The following is an 18,291-nucleotide window of genomic DNA, read 5'->3' as shown; positions in this document are numbered from 1 at the left end:
GCTGATGATAAGCTCTAAGTTAGTCCAGCTAAAAATATGTGAATTTTTAGGGCCCTATTCATTATTGTATTTGCACCTGTTTTTTTTGTATGTTGTGACTTTTTTTTTGTTTTTGTTATATTCATATTTCCATTTGAGCCTTTTTTAGTCCATTTTACAGGTGTTCAGTTCACCTGTTTGTTTGTTTTTGTTTGCTACTCGTGGGTGAAGTTTTGTGTTTCCATTTGTTTTCATCTGATTCATCATTTGTGACTTTTTTTTTTTAAAAAAATGCAAAAATTTGTTGCAAATGTACTCCAGTCCCAAACTCTGGAGAGATTTTTTGTACACCTACAATTTTGGTGGAATTTTTTCAACATTTTAGAGGAGCATACAACAAGAATAAAGAGCAATTTTAATTTTGCACAAAATTCATGAACCATTCATGGAATTTTTTTGTAAGAATTAGGTGCACGAAATGTCTACAAATACCACTAGCCAAAAAATAAAAGATAAGCAACTTAAAAAAAAAAAATCACAGACCAATTGAGCCCATAGTCCCTCCTGGGCTGTTTTTTTCAAAGTATTCCTGCTCTGAAACGTTGCAGACTGAAGCATGCTGCTTTTGGTTTGGGCGGCATGAATCTAATGACAGGTTCCCTTTAAGGTATTTCTTTCTTTTTTGCTCACTTTAGGATAATTGGCAAGGAAATATAGAGCTACAGCAGATATCGTTCAATTATCCATCTCGTCCGGATGTGTCTGTACTACAAGATCTATCTGTTACTATACAGAGTGGGCAAACTGTGGCATTTGTGGGGAGCAGTGGATGTGGGAAAAGCACCTCTGTCCAACTCTTGCAGAGGTTTTATGACCCTTGTCTAGGAGCTGTGGTAAGATTAGTTTGCAAAAATATTTACATCATAAATTACAATTTTACTGGCTTCTATGTTTAGATAATATCTGATCTTATTTTTTAGGTATTTTCCCACTAAACACATTAATGATTAATCAACAGAATAGCTGAGATGAACACCAATCTCAAGAACGGGAGTCCCAAGGTTAATAAACAAGCATAACCTCACCTTTAGGCCTCATTCACATTTCCAATTTTTCCTCGTACAAGAAAAATGGACCGACCATGCTGATCAAACTTAGATCAGAGTTTTATCAGAGTGTGGTCCGAGTGTCATCCATTTTTCTTGTACGTGGAGAAATTAAGAAAACGTTTTTCCACTTCCTCCATTCTGATACACTGCACTTGGATGTCATCTAATTAAGGTCCAATTTTTTCACAGAGACTTGCATTGCTGATTTTAATCTGATCAAAATCAAATATCTCTCTGAGATTTTTGGTCCGAAAAAAATCACTAACATGTGAATGGCCCCATAGATGATCACAGGTAAGAATTCTTGATAAATCATGCACCACTGCACTGTTGTGCTTTCAGCGTTCCCCAGTCTGCAGGGCCCACACCTCTCCCACATACACCAGGTGCTTGTGAAAAGAAACAGAAACCGTTCCACCAATAGCAAAAATGTATAAGACAGACAGCCCTCACCAGTATGTAAAAACACTCTTCTCTATTGCTTCATGTAAAAACAGCAAGCAAGGGAGTAAGAGGTACACTGACAGATGTAGCTCTTACTCCACTGCATGCTGTTTTTACATGTACGAGTTCTATCCATAAATAGCATGGATAGCATTTGTACACGAAAATGTAGGACCACCATGCACATAAATTCAGTTTACTGTATGTGGTAGTCCCACATGTGCACAACCCCCCCTTATAGACCCAAGGAAGTAAATGGAGCATGCGTAGTATATCTTTTATCTCAAAAGGGACTTTGGGACCTTCATTCGAAATAACAGTGGCGGTACCAAGAATCAGATCCCCAGTGATCAGCTATTATGTGGAATGGTGTCATATATATTTAGTGGTAAAATCTCTTTAATCTATTGATGACTACAAGACAGTCATGATCTAAATCGTGTGCATCTTCTGTGGATTTTTTTAGTTGTTCGATAACACTAACATAAAAGACATCAATGTGCAATGGCTTCGATCAAAAATTGGAATTGTGTCCCAAGAGCCAATACTATTTGACTGCAGTATTGCTGAGAACATTGCCTATGGGGACAACACCCGGGAAGTGCCTATGGAGGAAATACAGCGAGCCGCGAAAGCTGCAAATATCCATTCATTCATAGACGAGCTGCCAGAGGTAAAAATGCCCAATGACTGTGATCATCCTAATGAAAAAAATGTTTCTCCTATAAATGTAGTTCTTAACAGGAGCAATTCATGCTTCTGATATATGGATATGTTGGCTTTTATAGAGGATTATAGCTTTTCATGCATATAGTGGTGTGAAAAGTGTTTGCCCCCTTCTTGATTCCTTATTAGTTTTAGTGATGAGCGAGCACTAAAATGCTCGGGTGCTCGTTGTTTGGGTTGAGCAAATCATAATGCTCGGGTGCTCAACCCGAGCAATGAGCCCGATGTAAGTCAATGGGAAACTCGAACATTTTTTAGGTGCCCTCTGCCACCCCCCACCCCCGGAGGTCTGTATGGGGCTTAAAAATTGCCCAAATCGATGGGAAAAGTGCTCAAATTACATGGGAACAGAAAGGGGAAGACCTCTGGAAGCATCTCTGACGCCCAGGTCACTGCTGTGTACGATGTTGTCAGAGTATTATGCCACTTTTACAGACTCACAATAAAACATACAAAAGCAAAAACAAAATGGATTTTCTTGGAAAAAAATGTTAAGGAACATGCTTTTCAGGGTAATGACTTGCATATAAAGCAAAATAAATACCCCCCCCCCAGGAAATGCTTCTCTACACCATGGGTTATGTTCACACGTAGTGTTTTTGATGCGTTTTTTGCCTTTTTGCATTGCTTTGAACAGGGAAAAATTCATTCATCGTTAAATGTCATTTTAACATTTTACTACTTTATCTGCCCATGTGGTATGTGAGACATGACCAGAAACATCCTGTTTCATTTATGAAGGAGGGACTCTGAAACTCTGAAACTCACAAAACTTTTTTTTGTAGGACCATCAGATGGCCTTTACCATTTTTAAAGGGCCAGCAGTCGGCCCTCACTATTGTTAGAGGGCCATCAACTGGCTATGCTTTGTTTTTCCCATTATTAAGCAGCGGGTTCCCTATACTGTTATTGTGTATGCACTGACTGAGAAAACTGCCCAAAAATTTGGAAAAACCCCAAAAATCAGGAAGCGAGGTGCATGGGAATTCACCACCCCAAAAAAAGCAACTGTATTTGACTTTATGTTCCACTGCTATCATCCGGTGGTGATGAGTAGTGATGAGCGAGCACTAAATTGCTCGGGTACTCGTTGCTCGAGTTGAGCAAATTGGAATGCTCGAGTGCTCGACCCGAGCAACGGGACCAATGTAAGTCTATAGGAATCTCGAGCATTTTTCCGGTGGCCCCCCCAGAGGTCTGCAGGGGGCCTAAAAACTGCCCAAATCGATTGAAACAGTGCTCAAATAACATGGGAACAGAATGGGGAAGACTCCTGGAAGCATCTCTTACTCCCATGTACTGCTGTGATCAATGTTGTCAGAGTATTACGCCACTTTTATGGGCTCTCAATAAAACATACAAAACCAAAACCAAAATGGATTTTCCTGAGAAAAATGTTAAGGTTTCCCGGGTAATGACTTATATAAAAGGTAAAATAAAAAAAGCAAAAACAAAAGTACTCCTCAACACCTTGGGCTATGTTCACACGTAGCGTTTTTAATGCGTTTTTGCAGTTTTGCATTGCTTTCAACGGTGAAAAATACATTCACCGGTAAATGTCATTTTAACATTTGACTACATTATCTGGCCATGTGGTGTGTGAGATATGATCAGACACATCCATACAGTGCTGAAAAGATATGGGAACAGCATGGGGAAGACCCCTGGAAGTATCTCTGACGACCAGGTCACTGTCTAAAACTGTGGTCATTACACGTGATCCTATATTACTGCGGTAATAATACAGACATTTTGGGCAACGTGACAAATATTAAACTCTGTTTAAAATGGGTAAGGTGTGTGGCAAGGGACGGGGAAGTGGATGTTATGGTAATGGTGATAGTGCATGCAGAGGCCGAGGCAGAGAGCAAGATGAAACTGCCTTCTGATGCAGCAAAGCAAACACACACATCATGTTGGACTACCTTCCTGTCCCAATTTCTAGAGGGCCACATTACACCACTATTGAAGTCAGAGCAGTGTGAAAAGATTGTTGATTGGAAAGCAAATAATGCTTCCAGGCAGTTTGCAACAACCACCCTGTCTTACACATGGTCTAGTCCCAGTAGCCGTGAGTCTGGACCATATTATTATTATTACTTTAGCGCCATTTATTCCATGGTGCTTTACATGTTAAAAAGGGGTATACATTGCAAAAACAATTACAATAATCTTGAACAAAAATGTGACAGCGACTGGTCCAGGAGAGAAGAGGACCCTGCCCGCGAGGGCTCATAGTTTACAAGGGATGGGTAAGGATTAGAGATGAGCGTTGTTCTACTCGAACTGTTCGCCAATCTCAAATTCGAGCTGTTTTGGGCGGTGTTCGAGCCGGTCGGCGAACACGAACAATTTGAGAAAAATTCGGCTGTTCGAGGTTATGTTCGATAACTGTTCGTGCACCAAAATCATAACTGGATTTTTTCTCAGTAATGATGAAAATTAATGTTAATACGCAGTTTGAGTGTACAGCGGGGCGGGGGGAGGGGCAGGGGATGGATCTCTGCAGGAACAATGAAGATCTCCATTTTTTTTTCTCTTTCCCGCATTTGCAGTGGGGAGGTGCAATCTGTCAGCCTATCAGCAGCGCACACACGGAGCGAAGTGCTTTTTTTCACACAAGCAAGGGCATGTGTGATTGGCAGTGTATGTCACATGTCCTTGCCCTATAAGACCAAGCCATTTTCCCCGTCGCCACCATTTTCTCACTGCTGCAGCTGCGTGTTAGACGGCACCGCTGTTGCTGTGTGCGCTATACCTTGTTAATTTCAAGAAAAGAAAACCTGACATATTTGGGCAATATTAACATAACAACTATGTACTGCATGATAGGTTATATCTAAAATGACTGCCCATAGGGACTATACAAATAGGATCATCCTATAAATATACAAAGGGGAAGAGAGCTAGGCTCAAAAAGATGATACCTACACAAAACGTAATAAGTAGCATATATTTATTAGAGCATATATAAAGAACAACACAAAAATGGAGGTGCAAATACATACGTGAACAAACTCACAAGAGATAAAATGGCGTGCACAATGAGAGAGAGGGCTCCATATAGGACATAGTAACAATTGTATAGAATAAATAATAGTAGTATCTAGTGTATATATACTTAGTAGAGATCACGTAAAGAAGATACACTGATTGTAAACATTCTCAGAGAGGAAGCAATTGCTTCTTTAACAGTTACCTGAGATAGTAGCCCACGTGCATGCCAGCCCCTAGCTACTTATTACGTTTTGTGTAGGTATCATCTTTTTGAGCCTAGCTCTCTTCCCCCTTGTTAATTTCAAGCCAATTTTCGCACAAATATACAGATAGCTTGGGAGTAGGGAATAGTTGTGATTGCAGTCCTTTTAAGGACTAGGTTACAGCATTTCCTACGACTTTTATCAAGCAGGTCTGTGCTCTTAAATAGATAGATTGTAGGAGTAAAGACTAATTGTAATTGGAGTCCTTTTCAGGACTAGGTTACATCAGTTCCTATCAGTTTTTGCCAGGCAGGTCTGTGCCAGTGCTGTGCAAGTTTTTTTCACAGCATTTGGCTGAATCTAGCAAAGCTAATCCTTTTTGGCCTATTGCAGAGTGTGTTAGTCAGTGGAGTAGCCTATCTGTGTTGCAAGATATACCACCTGTGTATAGAATACCAATTTTTTTACTGCACCTAGTGAAGTAAAATCTTTTGGGCATAGCATCATTCTATTAGTCCATCTATACTGACCTCCATCAGGTTGCAAATTAAAAATAATTTTTTTCTGCATCTAGCTCTGAAAAAATATTTGGGCTTCTAGCAGTGTGTGGGACTTGGTCTATTAGTCCATCTATACTGACCTCCATCAGGTTGCAAATTAAAAATAATTTTTTTCTTCATTTATCTCTGAAAAAATATTTGGGCTTCTAGCAGCGTGTGGGACTTGTTCTATTAGTCCATCTATACTGACCTCCATCAGGTTGCAAATTAAAAATATTTTTTTTCTGCATCTAGCTCTGAAAAAATATTTGGGCTTCTAGCAGTGTGTGGGACTTGGTCTATTAGTCCATCTATACTGACCTCCATCAGGTTGCAAATTAAAAATAATTTTTTTCTACATCTAGCTCTGAAAAAATATTTGGGCTTCTAGCAGTGTGTGGGACTTGGTCTATTAGTCCATCTATACTGACCTCCATCAGGTTGCAAATTGAATAAAAAAATTTTCTGCATCTAGCTCTGAAAAAATATTTGGGCTTCTAGCGGTGTGTGGGACTTGGTCTATTAGTCCATCTATACTGACCTCCATCAGGTTGCAAATTAAAAATAATTTTTTTCTGCATCTAGCTCTGAAAAAATATTTGGGCTTCTAGCAGTGTGTGGGACTTGGTCTATTAGTCCATCTATACTGACCTCCATCAGGTTGCAAATTAAAAATAATTTTTTTCTTCATTTAGCTCTGAAAAAATATTTGGGCTTCTAGCAGTGTGTGGGACTTGTTCTATTAGTCCTTCTATACTGACCTCCAGCAGGTTGCAAATTGAATATAATTTTTTTCTGCATCTAGCTCTGAAAAAATATTTGGGCTTCTAGCGGTGTGTGGGACTTGGTCTATTAGTCCATCTATACTGACCTCCATCAGGTTGCAAATTAAAAATAATTATTTTCTGCATCTAGCTCTGAAAAAATATTTGGGCTTCTAGCAGTGTGTGGGACTTGGTCTATTAGTCCATCTATACTGACCTCCATCAGGTTGCAAATTAAAAATAATTTTTTTCTTCATTTATCTCTGAAAAAATATTTGGGCTTCTAGCAGCGTGTGGGACTTGTTCTATTAGTCCATCTATACTGACCTCCATCAGGTTGCAAATTAAAAATAATTTTTTTCTGCATCTAGCTCTGAAAAAATATTTGGGCTTCTAGCAGTGTGTGGGACTTGGTCTATTAGTCCATCTATACTGACCTCCATCAGGTTGCAAATTAAAAATAATTTTTTTCTTCATTTAGCTCTGAAAAAATATTTGGGCTTCTAGCAGTGTGTGGGACTTGTTCTATTAGTACTTCTATACTGACCTCCAGCAGGTTGCAAATTGAATATAATTTTTTTCTGCATCTAGCTCTGAAAAAATATTTGGGCTTCTAGCGGTGTGTGGGACTTGGTCTATTAGTCCATCTATACTGACCTCCATCAGGTTGCAAATTAAAAATAATTTTTTTCTGCATCTAGCTCTGAAAAAATATTTGGGCTTCTAGCAGTGTGTGGGACTTGGTCTATTAGTCCATCTATACTGACCTCCATCAGGTTGCAAATTGAATAAAAAAAATTTCTGCATCTAGCTCTGAAAAAATATTTGGGCTTCTAGCGGTGTGGGGGACTTGGTCTATTAGTCCATCTATACTGACCTCCATCAGGTTGCAAATTAAAAATAATTTTTTTCTGCATCTAACCCAGCCAATAGTTTTGGCCTAATACCACAGTTTGGCCACTCAGCTCTGCTCGGTTACCATCCATTGTTTTTTTGTGCAAACAACTCCAGAGTTGTGAATTAGTTAACCACCAAAATGAGTGGAAAAAGGCCTGCTGCTGGTGGAAAGGGGAATAGGCGTGTTGGGAAGGGGAAAAAAGGTTGTGTCCGTGGGGTAGGTGCAGAAGAAAGACCATCTTCCAGCCAAACTAAAATGTCTACTTCTTTTAGCGGACAATGTGATAAGATCCCTTTCTTACGGCCACGCCAATCGCTACAAATTCCAGATGAGGCACAAAAACAGCAGGTGCTTCAACGGATATCAAGTGCTCCTTTAAGTGGGCTCTCCTCCACATCAACTTCAACATCACAAATACTCCAGTCCTCAAAGGTGTCACCCAAATCGCACTTGCTTCCTCACAGCTCCCAAATCTCCAGCTGCCCGTCTGAGTATGAGGTAGAACAGATGGTTGAGTCTGCAGAGCTGTTTACTCATACTATAGCCTGGGAATCAGAGGTCGACTCCAGCGCTTCTGTGAATCCAGACGAGGAAATGATCTGCACTGATGCCCAGAATCTTTATGAGTCGGATCCAGGACCAGACGCAGAAGGTTCTGACCATAATGTAGACCCTCATTCCCAAACTGTAACTCCTGTTGGTGGAGACAATGAGGAAGACGATGATAAGACTCAAATACCTGATTGGAGCGACAACTTTAGTTTTTTGTCAGGGCAGGAACAGGTTGGCTCTGAGGACGACGGGTGTGATAACGCACAGGGTGATGATGATGAGGTCGGAGATCCCACTTACTGTCAACCCACAGTCAGCCAAGAGATGAGGTCAGCAGAGGAGGTGGAGGAAGATGCTAGTGACGACGAGGTCAGGTTGCGCCTTCCTGGACAGAGACGTAGTACTGGAAGCACGTCAACAACTGCATCCTCAAACACAACTCTGCCTCTCACCACAAGTCGTGGTGGCTCTTCAGGTCGCATGGGTGCTAAGCCTTGCATAGCCTGGGCATTTTTTCAGATCGATAAAGATGACCCAACTCGTGTTATCTGTAACATTTGTCAGCAAAAGCTAAGTAGAGGCCAAAAAATACATAGTTTGAGTACTTCATGCATGAACCGGCACATGGACATGAAGCATAAGTTGCAGTGGGAAGCTCAGTGTGCTACAATGCGGCCTAGCCGGCCGGGCCAACCACCGTCTGCCATATCTTGTGCATCCGCGGCCTCTTCATCCTCTGTAACTGGGGGGACAGCAGTCACACCTGTTTTGGGGCGCAGACCTGCCACCTCTTTACCCGCAACAGCCAGCGTGATTGGCAGGTCATCATTTTCTTTGGAGGTGGTAACACCAGCTGGTCTTGAGCGCTGTCCGACATCGATAGCACCACCTTTGGATCAAGGCAACCTAACATGTCTGCCTGCATCTTCCTCACAGACCGGCAGTTTGCCCGGGACACCCTTATCAACCCCGTCTAAGCACAATAGCCAGCCCTCGGTCCCTCAGATGTGGACAAGTAAAAGACCATTTCCTCCTAGCCATGAGAAAGCTAAGAGGTTGAATTTCACCATCTGCAAGCTCTTGGCTACAGAAATGCTGCCTTTCCGCCTGGTGGACACAGAGGATTTTCGAGACCTTATGTCCGTCGCAGTGCCCCAGTACCAGATGCCCAGTCGGCACTACTTCTCAAAGAAAGGTGTGCCTGCGCTCCACCAGCATGTCGCACACAACATCACCGCTTATTTGAGAAACTCTGTGTGTGACAGGGTGCATTTCACCACAGACACTTGGACGAGTAGGCATGGACAGGGGCGTTACATGTCGCTGACTGGGCACTGGGTAACTATGGTGACAGCAGGACAAGGGGCTGCTGTCCAAGTCTTGCCGTCCCCACGAGTTGTGCGTCAATCCTCTTTATGTCAAAGTTCCTCCACTGCTTCTGCCTCCTCAACCTCCTCTCGGTCTTCCACCTACACCCAAAGCCTGTCTGGTCATGCCACAAGCTTTCTAACTGCGCAGAAGGGATCCTGCACACCTCCTTACTATGCTGGCAGTAGGGCTCAACGTCATCAGGCGGTTTTTACATTGAAATGTCTGGGAAATGTGAGTCACACAGCTGAGGAGTTGTGGTCAGCTCTGGAGAACCAATTTCATGAATGGTTGTCTCCACTGGACCTGAAACCAGGGAAGGCCGTGTGCGACAATGCTGCAAACCTGGGTGCGGCCCTTCGCCGGGGCAATGTCACACACGTGCCTTGTATGGCTCACGTGTTGAACCTGGTTGTCCAGCAATTTTTAGCCCACTATCCCAGACTAGATGGCCTTCTGCAGAGGGCACGGTCGCTGTGTGCTCACTTCCGCCGTTCGCATCCCGCAGCTCAGCGACTTACATCTCTACAGAAGTCGTTGGGCCTGCCACTTCACCGGCTAAAATGCGATGTGCCTACCCGGTGGAATTCAACTCTGCACATGTTGCAGCGACTGTGGCAGCACCGACAAGCCCTGGTGCAATACGTTCTGACGTATAGCCTGGGCCAACGAGATTCAGAGGTGGGGCAAATCACGCTGGAGGAGTGGTCTCAGATCAGGGACCTATGCACCCTTCTGCACAGTTTTGAAATGGCGACGAAGATGTTTAGTGCTGACGATGCCATTATCAGCATGACTATTCCGGTGATTTACATGCTGGAGCACATGTTAAACAGAATTCGGAGTCAGGTGGTGGCACAAGAGGAGGTGGAGGAAGTAGAGGAGGAGGAGTTGTATGCGGAAGGGCTAACATCTGCAAGGTCCAGACGGTCGGCAGCACCAAGGCGGCAGGCATGTGAGGGTGGGGGAGATGATTTTACCAGGGTGCATGGTAGCAGCCAAACTAGTGAGGAAGGTGCAGGAGCCCAGGAAGAAGTGGAGGACGAACTGATGGAAGACTCATCAGATGAGGGAGACCTTGATCACATTTCTGTTGTGCGAGGTTGGGGGGAGAGGACAGAGGAAGGAAGCATGATTGTTACCTCGCCACCAACACAACAGGGACTTGGTGCTCCTGGATGCGCAACACACATGAGTGCCTTCTTGCTGCACTACCTGCAACATGACCCTCGAATTGTGAGAATTAGAAATAATCCTGACTACTGGGTTGCCACACTGTTAGATCCCCGGTACAAAAGTAAATTTGCAGAAATTATTCCTGCCATAGAAAGGGATGCACGCATGCAGGAGTATCAGCAGAGACTGTTGCAGAATCTTACATGTGCTTTTCCACAAAATACCAGTGGTGCACGTAGTGAATCTCACAGTTCCAACTTGCCAACCGTGGGACCGTCAAGTGTTCAGCACTCAAACCGTAACAGAACCACAGTATCTGCTGGTAACATCAATTTTGCGGAATCATTTCACCACTTTTTTAGCCCATCCTTTGCAAGGCCACAGGAGACAAGAAGTCTGACACATAGTCAACGCCTAGAGACGATGGTACAGGAGTATCTCCAAGTAAACATTGAAGCCACGACTGTGTCACTGGACCCTTGCTCTTTTTGGGCTTCCAATCTGGATAAATGGCCGGAGCTAGCCACTTACGCCTTGGAGATCTTGTCATGCCCCGCAGCCAGCGTTCTGTCTGAACGTGTGTTCAGCACTGCTGGTGGTGTGCTGACAGATAAGCGCACGCGGCTCTCCACTGATAATGTAGACAGACTCACGTTCATAAAGATGAACAAATCATGGATCCGAAACGACTTTTCTACCCCTGTGTCATCCTGGGGAGAGTAAAAGCTTGATGATTGGTTAAAATCACCCTACCAACCGTTTTAAGCTTTCAAATTACTAATCATGTTTATCTGTATCTTGACTGGAAAATAATTTGGGCCTTGTAGCAGTGTGCAGCACTGATCCTATTAGGCCATCTATAATAAGCTTCACCAGATTTAAAATTAAAAATAATTTTTAGCTGCATCTAGCCCGGAAAATAATTTTGGGGCTCCGAGATGCGCAAGACACATAAGTGCCTTCTTGCTGCACTACCTGCAGCATGACCCTCATATTGTCAGAATTCGAAGTAATCATGACTACTGGGTTGCCACACTCTTAGATCCCCCAAACTTTTCGATCAACCTTTTCATTTTAATAAAGACCAAAAAAATGGTCATTTTTGAAATTATAAGCATTAGCAGGTTGTTAGAAACTGAAATCAAACAGTTTTCAACTCAAAACTTTATTCTAGGTGATGTTACATTTTCACATAGGACCCCTTGTTCGAAAGGAGCTTCTGAACTCTCTCGTCCATTGAATTTGTCAGGTTTTGGATGGTTTCTGCTTCAATTGTTTTGCATGAGGACAGAATACCCTCCCAGAGCTGTTGCTTAGATGTGAACTGCCTCCTGCCATCATAGACACTCCTTTTAATGATGCTCCAAAGGTTCTGAATGGGGTAGAGGTCAGGGGAGCATGGGGGTCACACCATAAGTTTGTCCCCTTTTATGCCCATATCAGCCAGAGATGCAGATGTTTTATGTGCAGCATGAGATGGTGCATTATCATGCAGAAAAATGATCTTGCTGTGAAATACACGGTTCTTCTTCTTGAACCATGGCAGGAAGTGCTGTTTGAGAAAATCCACATACATTATGGAGTTCATCTTTAGCGCCTTCAGAGATCCTAAAGGGGCCGACAATCTCTCTCCCCATGATTCCAGCCCAAAACATTACTCCACCTCCTCCTTGTTGGCGCTGTAGCCGTGTTTGCGTGGGGTGTCCATCAACCAGCCATCCTCCACTCCATTCATCTGGACCATCGAGCGCTGCACGGCACTCATCCGTGAACAAAACAGTTTTGAAATCAGTCTTCATGTAATGTTTGGCCCACTGGAGCCGTTTCTGCTTGTGTGAAGTGGATAGAGGAGGTCGACAGGATGGCGTATGCACAGCTGCAAACCTCTGAAGGACCCTGCATCTTGTTGTTCGGGGGACGTTGGAGGCACAAGCAGCTTCAAAAACTTGTCTGCTGCTATGACAAGGCTTTTTTGCCGCTGCTCTTTCAACCTGACGTAATTGCCTGTAGGAAACAGTCCTCAATTTGCCCTTATCAGCACGCACACGTGTGTACTGTGAATCAGCTACATACTTCTTGATTGCCAAGACACTTCATCCTGATCATCGCACAATGTTGATTGTAGTCATGCCTTGACCTAAACACTCCACAATTTGTTGCTTCTCAGCAGCCGACACATCCTTTTTCTTTCCCATTTTGGCAGAAAATGTAGGCTGCTTAATAATGTGAGAGAGCCTTCTTAAGTAGTCTTGCCTTTCATTGGACACACCTGCCAAACTAATTAGCACAGGTGTCTGCAATTGCTTACAGTGATATAAAGAGCCCTGACACACATCACCGTCAATGAGTTTAACTGACAAACAAACAAATTCTTCCCTTATCACTCCTAAACACTTTTTGCATAATAATTTGGAACGCGGTGTACATGTGCTTTTCCACAAAACACCAGTGGTTCACGTAGTGAATCTTACAGTTCTAACTTGCCAACCGTGGTCTGTATGGAATTGTTCAATAAAGGGCCCAAAATTAAGATAACATAGATGGGAGAGGTCTCTATGAATAGGAATTCCTAAGTATTTGATACCCTGTGAGGGCCAGGCAAAGGGAAAGTTGGACTGGATGGAATCCTATATGGATTTAGGGAGGGAGACATCGAGGGCCTCAGACTTCGCTGCATTGATTTTAAAATTTTACCATGTAACAAAGTGATCTATTTCAGCCATAACAGCAGGGATGGATATATGTGATTGAGTGATATATACTAGGATATCATCAGCAAATAGAGAGCACTTGTACTCGGTGCCTCCCACCTCAATCCACCTAATATTGGGGTTATGGCGAATTGATGAGAGCAGGTGCTCCGTCACTAGGATGTATAAGAGAGGGGACAGAGGACATCCCTGCCTTGTCCCATTGGTGATTGTGAAAGGTGATGAAAATGTTCTGACGCACCCCCTGGGCCTTGGGACACCCGGAGCCGGACCCTTTTTGGTGGATGCTGGTGGTTGTAGTCTTCGTGGCGGCGATCCGGTTCCGTGGCTCAGGGCGGTCAAACCAGTGGCGGAACTATTTATGTGGTTTTGATGTTTAAATGTCCGACTACGCCACCCGTGGATTGCGGTCAGAGTGAACCGCCGCTACAGGGCAGACCGCTAAGGCTGGTGTTGTGGGTGCAGCAGAGCGTAGCATAACTCCCCACGGGAGGAGTATAGCCTCAGGGCAGTGTATGCGGAGGATGGGGGTGATGGTGCAGGGCAGCAGCAGTAACGACGCGGAGTCAGTGATGCAGTTCAGGGCCTTTACTCACAGTTCTTATTATCCAGACCACGTCTGCAGGTAACGGCTGCCCACGTCGTACTGTGCTCACCAGGTGAGGGGCTCAGACAACTCCCAGATAACTTTGGAGCGCTTCACAGGACCCACTTTGTGTGTCCTTTGTCTGGCCTTTCTTACCAACACTTCTGTCCGGCTGCCTCGGGCCTCCTCTTGGTAAACTTGGCGCCAGTTTCCCTGACCCTATGTGGTGCCTTCCTAGCGGGTGGAGCAAGGGGCTGCGCCACATAAAATGTTAGAGCCTCCGGTTTCTAGCTGAGGGTCGTTTCCTGCCTCCACTAGTTCGGGGACCGGTCTCCCCCTTTGGCCTGACCCCTCCACGCAGGTGGATTCGGGCGTGCGGTGGCGACTCGCCCGTCCGCACCCCTGGGATCCCTTCATTCCTCGTTCCTGGAGCCTTCTCCGCTCCTCTTCCTTCCTTCTCCCTCTTGCAGGCCTGGGCCTCTGTTACTAGGCCCGCCTCCGGAGCAGAGCTCATGCAGAGCCCCTGCTCCCTGCCACTTCTGCTCAGACTTCTCTGCACTGAACTAAGATGGTGCCCACCTTTTATACTCCCTTCTCAATGCACCCAGGAACTGCTTCCTCCCTGCTCCTGCACTGCAGGGTTCCCCTTCCTCAGTGTTCCCTCCCCCCACTCCAGCCAGGGACAGGGACTGTCGTGCCCATCTCAGGGGCATATTGGTCGCCCTGCCCCACGGCAATGTGGTGTAATGCATGCAGGTGTCGGGTCCTGATCCACACTCCATCCTTATCTGAGAGTGAGATATCACACCTCTGGGTGAGGTGCAATACGTCTGTAGCAACCGAGCCCTCGGTGCTACAGTTCCATTTATCTTCAGCCTAGGTGACGTATTGTGATACAGGGCCAAGATTTTGGCTATAAAAGGGTCCCCTAGACCCCTGCCCCAAGCTTTTTAAGAGAATCATATATGGCGTGCCAGGAGACTCTATGGAATGCTTTCTCAGCATCCAACGAGAGTATCTACTTACAAATTTTTAACTGCATCTAGCCCAGGAAATACTTTGTGCCTAGTAGCAGTGTCTGCTAGTCAGCGGATTATCCCGGCTGTTAAGCAAGCTACACCACCTGTAGTTTGGACACTTAATTTTTTCAAAGGAAATGCTTCGGGACCACGGGATACTCAGTGAAGAGCATCAGGAGGCACCCCAAGGCATAGGGGCTGGGACTGGCACTAGGATGCCTTGCGGTGGACAGCCGAGCTCGATCCTTATAAAAGCTTTTTAACTGCAGCAGCTTTAGTGGACGCTACTGGAGCTGGAATTACGCGGCTGCTGGCATGAGACTTGCCCTCCAATAGATCCTTGTAAATGGATTTAAAGTGTATTCATTCAAATTAGAGGGACAATTTAAATTAAAAAGCTTAGAGCTGCCTCCACCACAGGGGGGCTCTCTCGACCCACCAGCGGACAGGCACCAGTATTGGGAGAGGGGGGCTGGCCGTCAGGGTTCACCGCGGCTCTGGCACAAACCCGGCGACACGGAGGTGGCACGGGCAGGAGCGGACTGGCCGTCTCGGCTTCTCACTTTTTGGATTTTAGAAGGGCATGACATGCCTATATCTGTGTCTCCCCCTCCTTTTACTCCTCCACCTCTTTTCTTTTTGCATGACTATATGTACTTGTCACTTTTCCATGTGTTAGTTGTGTCTTCTGAGCAGTTTGTCAGCTTTTGGACACCTTTGAAGGTGTTTTCTATGTGTTTCTATGTGTTTTTGTTTGCCTGCCATTGGTTTTAACGGTGTTCGAAGGTGTTCGACGAACAGTTCGGCGAACACACGGGTGTTCGACGAACCGAACCGAACTCGAACACTACGGGGGTGGCTCAACACTAGTAAGGATAGAGCTAGTCGTGCAGCGGTATGTTGGAGTGAGGGTTACTGCAGGTTGTACGCTTGTCGGAAGAGGTGGGTCTTCAGGTGCCTTTTGAAGGTTTCAACAGTAGGCGAGAGTCAGAAATGTTGGGGTAGAGAGTTCCAGAGTTGGGTAGATGCACTGGATAAATCTTGTTTGTGATTGTGAGAAGAGGAGATAAGAGGGGAGTAGATAAGGAGATCTTGTGAGGATCGAAGGTTGTGTGCAGGTAAGTATCGGGAGACTAGGTCACAGATGTATGGAGGAGACTGTTATGTTCTGCTACCAGAGCTAAGGAAAGAGAGGAGATCTGTCCCTACGATAGAACTCAGCTGAATCCCTACGATGTAACAGGGGACCTGATCCTGCGATCAGATCTGCTAAAGTCCTAAGCTAGTCTGTACGGAGACCTATAGATGTGGGGAAGGAATCCCTACAAGTACTAAGGACTGGGAGGAAAATGGGACACCTCCTAACAGAAATAGTAGCAGACAGACAAACAAACAAAATATATAGAACACTGAGGTCCGTAGACCAAGCAAACTAACAGAGTTAGATACAGAGCACAGGCTAGCTAGAAAGTAGTTATACAATGAAGTCCAGCAAAGCCAGAAGGGCGGAGCAGGATTAAATAGGCCAACAAGGTCATGTGACCAGCAAAGGAAAAAACCTAAGAGCAAGGTTCTAACAGTACCCCCCCTTCTAAGAGGATCCTCCGGATCCCCTAGGACCAGGCTTATCAGGAAATCTCCTGTGAAACGTTCTGATAAGTCTGGACGCGGAAACATCATCTGACCTCACCCAAGAGTTATCCTCGGGTCCGAAACCTTTCCAGGCCACAAGATACTGCAAACTACCTCTATACCGTCTAGAGTTAAGGATGCGAGAAATTTCATATTCCCCGTCCTCCACCACCGGAGGAACAGAGGCAGAGGCGTCACCATCCGACACAGCTTTTTTTAACAGAGAGACATGAAATACCGGATTAATTCTCCAGGAGGTCGGAACCTCCAACCTAACAGCAGATTGGTTGACAACCTGAAGCACCTTAAAGGGCCCTACAAACTTGGGACCCAATTTCTTAGAAGGAATCCTCAACCGCAGATTCCTAGAGGACAACCAAACCATGTCACCAACAGCGAACAAAACCTCCTGTCATTTCCTATCAAAGTAGTCTTTAGATTTTCTGTTGGCCTCCTGAAGATTACCACGCACATCCGTCCAAACACTCTCCAAATCACCGGAAAAATTCTCCTCCTCAGGCACGGCAGATCCCAACTTGGAGAACGACCCAAACGACGGATGTCTCCCAGAACAACAAAAAAAAGGCGAACAACCAGCAGAAGAAGATGTATGATTGATCAGAGCAAATTCAGCAAGTGGCAGAAACTCAGACCACCCCTCTTGATTGTCTGCCACAAAACAACGCAAGAACTGCTCAACATCCTGGTTTTTCCTTTCTGTCTGGCCATTAGATTCAGGATGATATCCGGACGAGAACGACAAATGAACTCCCAACCTGTCACAAAAGGCACGCCAAAAACGAGCCACGAACTGAGGACCCCTATCAGAAACAATGTCAGTAGGAACGCCATGAAGTCTGACAATTTCCTTGACAAAGGCCTTAGCGAGAGTTTTAGCGCAGGGCAGTTTGACGAAGGGAACCAAGTGACACATCTTGCTAAAACGGTCCACGACCACCCAAATGACAGTAAAACCCTCAGAGGGGGGAAGGTCAGTTATAAAGTCCATAGCCAAATGTGTCCAAGGAGCACTGGGAACCTCCAAAGGACAAAGCAACCCCGCAGCAGGAGTATGTGAGGACATAGATCTAGCACATATAGTACATTGACGCACCCACTTAATGACCTCCTTCTGCCATCCAGGCCACCAAAAACTGCGACCCACCAGTCTCTTGGTCTCAGAGATTCCGGGATGACCTGCCAACCGAGACTCGTGACACTCAACAAACAAATCTCTCCTAAAGGTCCCAGGCACAAACAACCTCCCATGAAGAGTGTTAGATGGGGCATTCTCCTGTGCTTTAAGAATCTCATCTTCCAAAACGGAGTCCAAAGCAGCTATCACAACACCTTCTTGTAAAATGTTCTCCTCTTTCTCAGCACCGACTATGGGAGAAAAACTGCGAGACAAGGCATCCGCCTTAACATTCTTAGTACCAGGGATGTAAGTAATGGAGAAATTAAACCGCGAGAAAAACAGTGCCCACCTAGCCTGACGAGCATTCAGGCGCTTGGCAGCATCAAGATATATCAGATTTTTATGATCCGTAAGAACCTGAACGGGAAATTCCGCACCTTCCAAGAAGTG

At 45.0% G+C, this 18,291-nt stretch overlaps 1 protein-coding gene across 1 annotated transcript in view; it reads left to right on the top strand.

The window, feature by feature from the left end:
* LOC141265121 (ATP-binding cassette sub-family B member 5-like) overlaps nucleotides 1–18,291 on the top strand; it is a 169,387-nt gene that overhangs the window by 129,756 nt on the left and 21,340 nt on the right. Inside the window, exons 5-6 of the mRNA XM_073677795.1 lie at nucleotides 675–872; nucleotides 1,999–2,205. Coding sequence (XP_073533896.1) covers nucleotides 675–872; nucleotides 1,999–2,205 — 405 coding nt within the window. The remainder of the gene's footprint in view (nucleotides 1–674; nucleotides 873–1,998; nucleotides 2,206–18,291) is intronic.

Source organism: Phyllobates terribilis, unplaced genomic scaffold (assembly GCF_046119375.1).
Source record: "Phyllobates terribilis strain yellow unplaced genomic scaffold, ASM4611937v1 Scaffold_4__5_contigs__length_816908805, whole genome shotgun sequence".
NCBI lineage: Eukaryota > Metazoa > Chordata > Amphibia > Anura > Dendrobatidae > Phyllobates > Phyllobates terribilis.
Note: the sequence above shows the minus strand (reverse complement) of the source record. Positions and strands in the feature narration are given on the sequence as shown.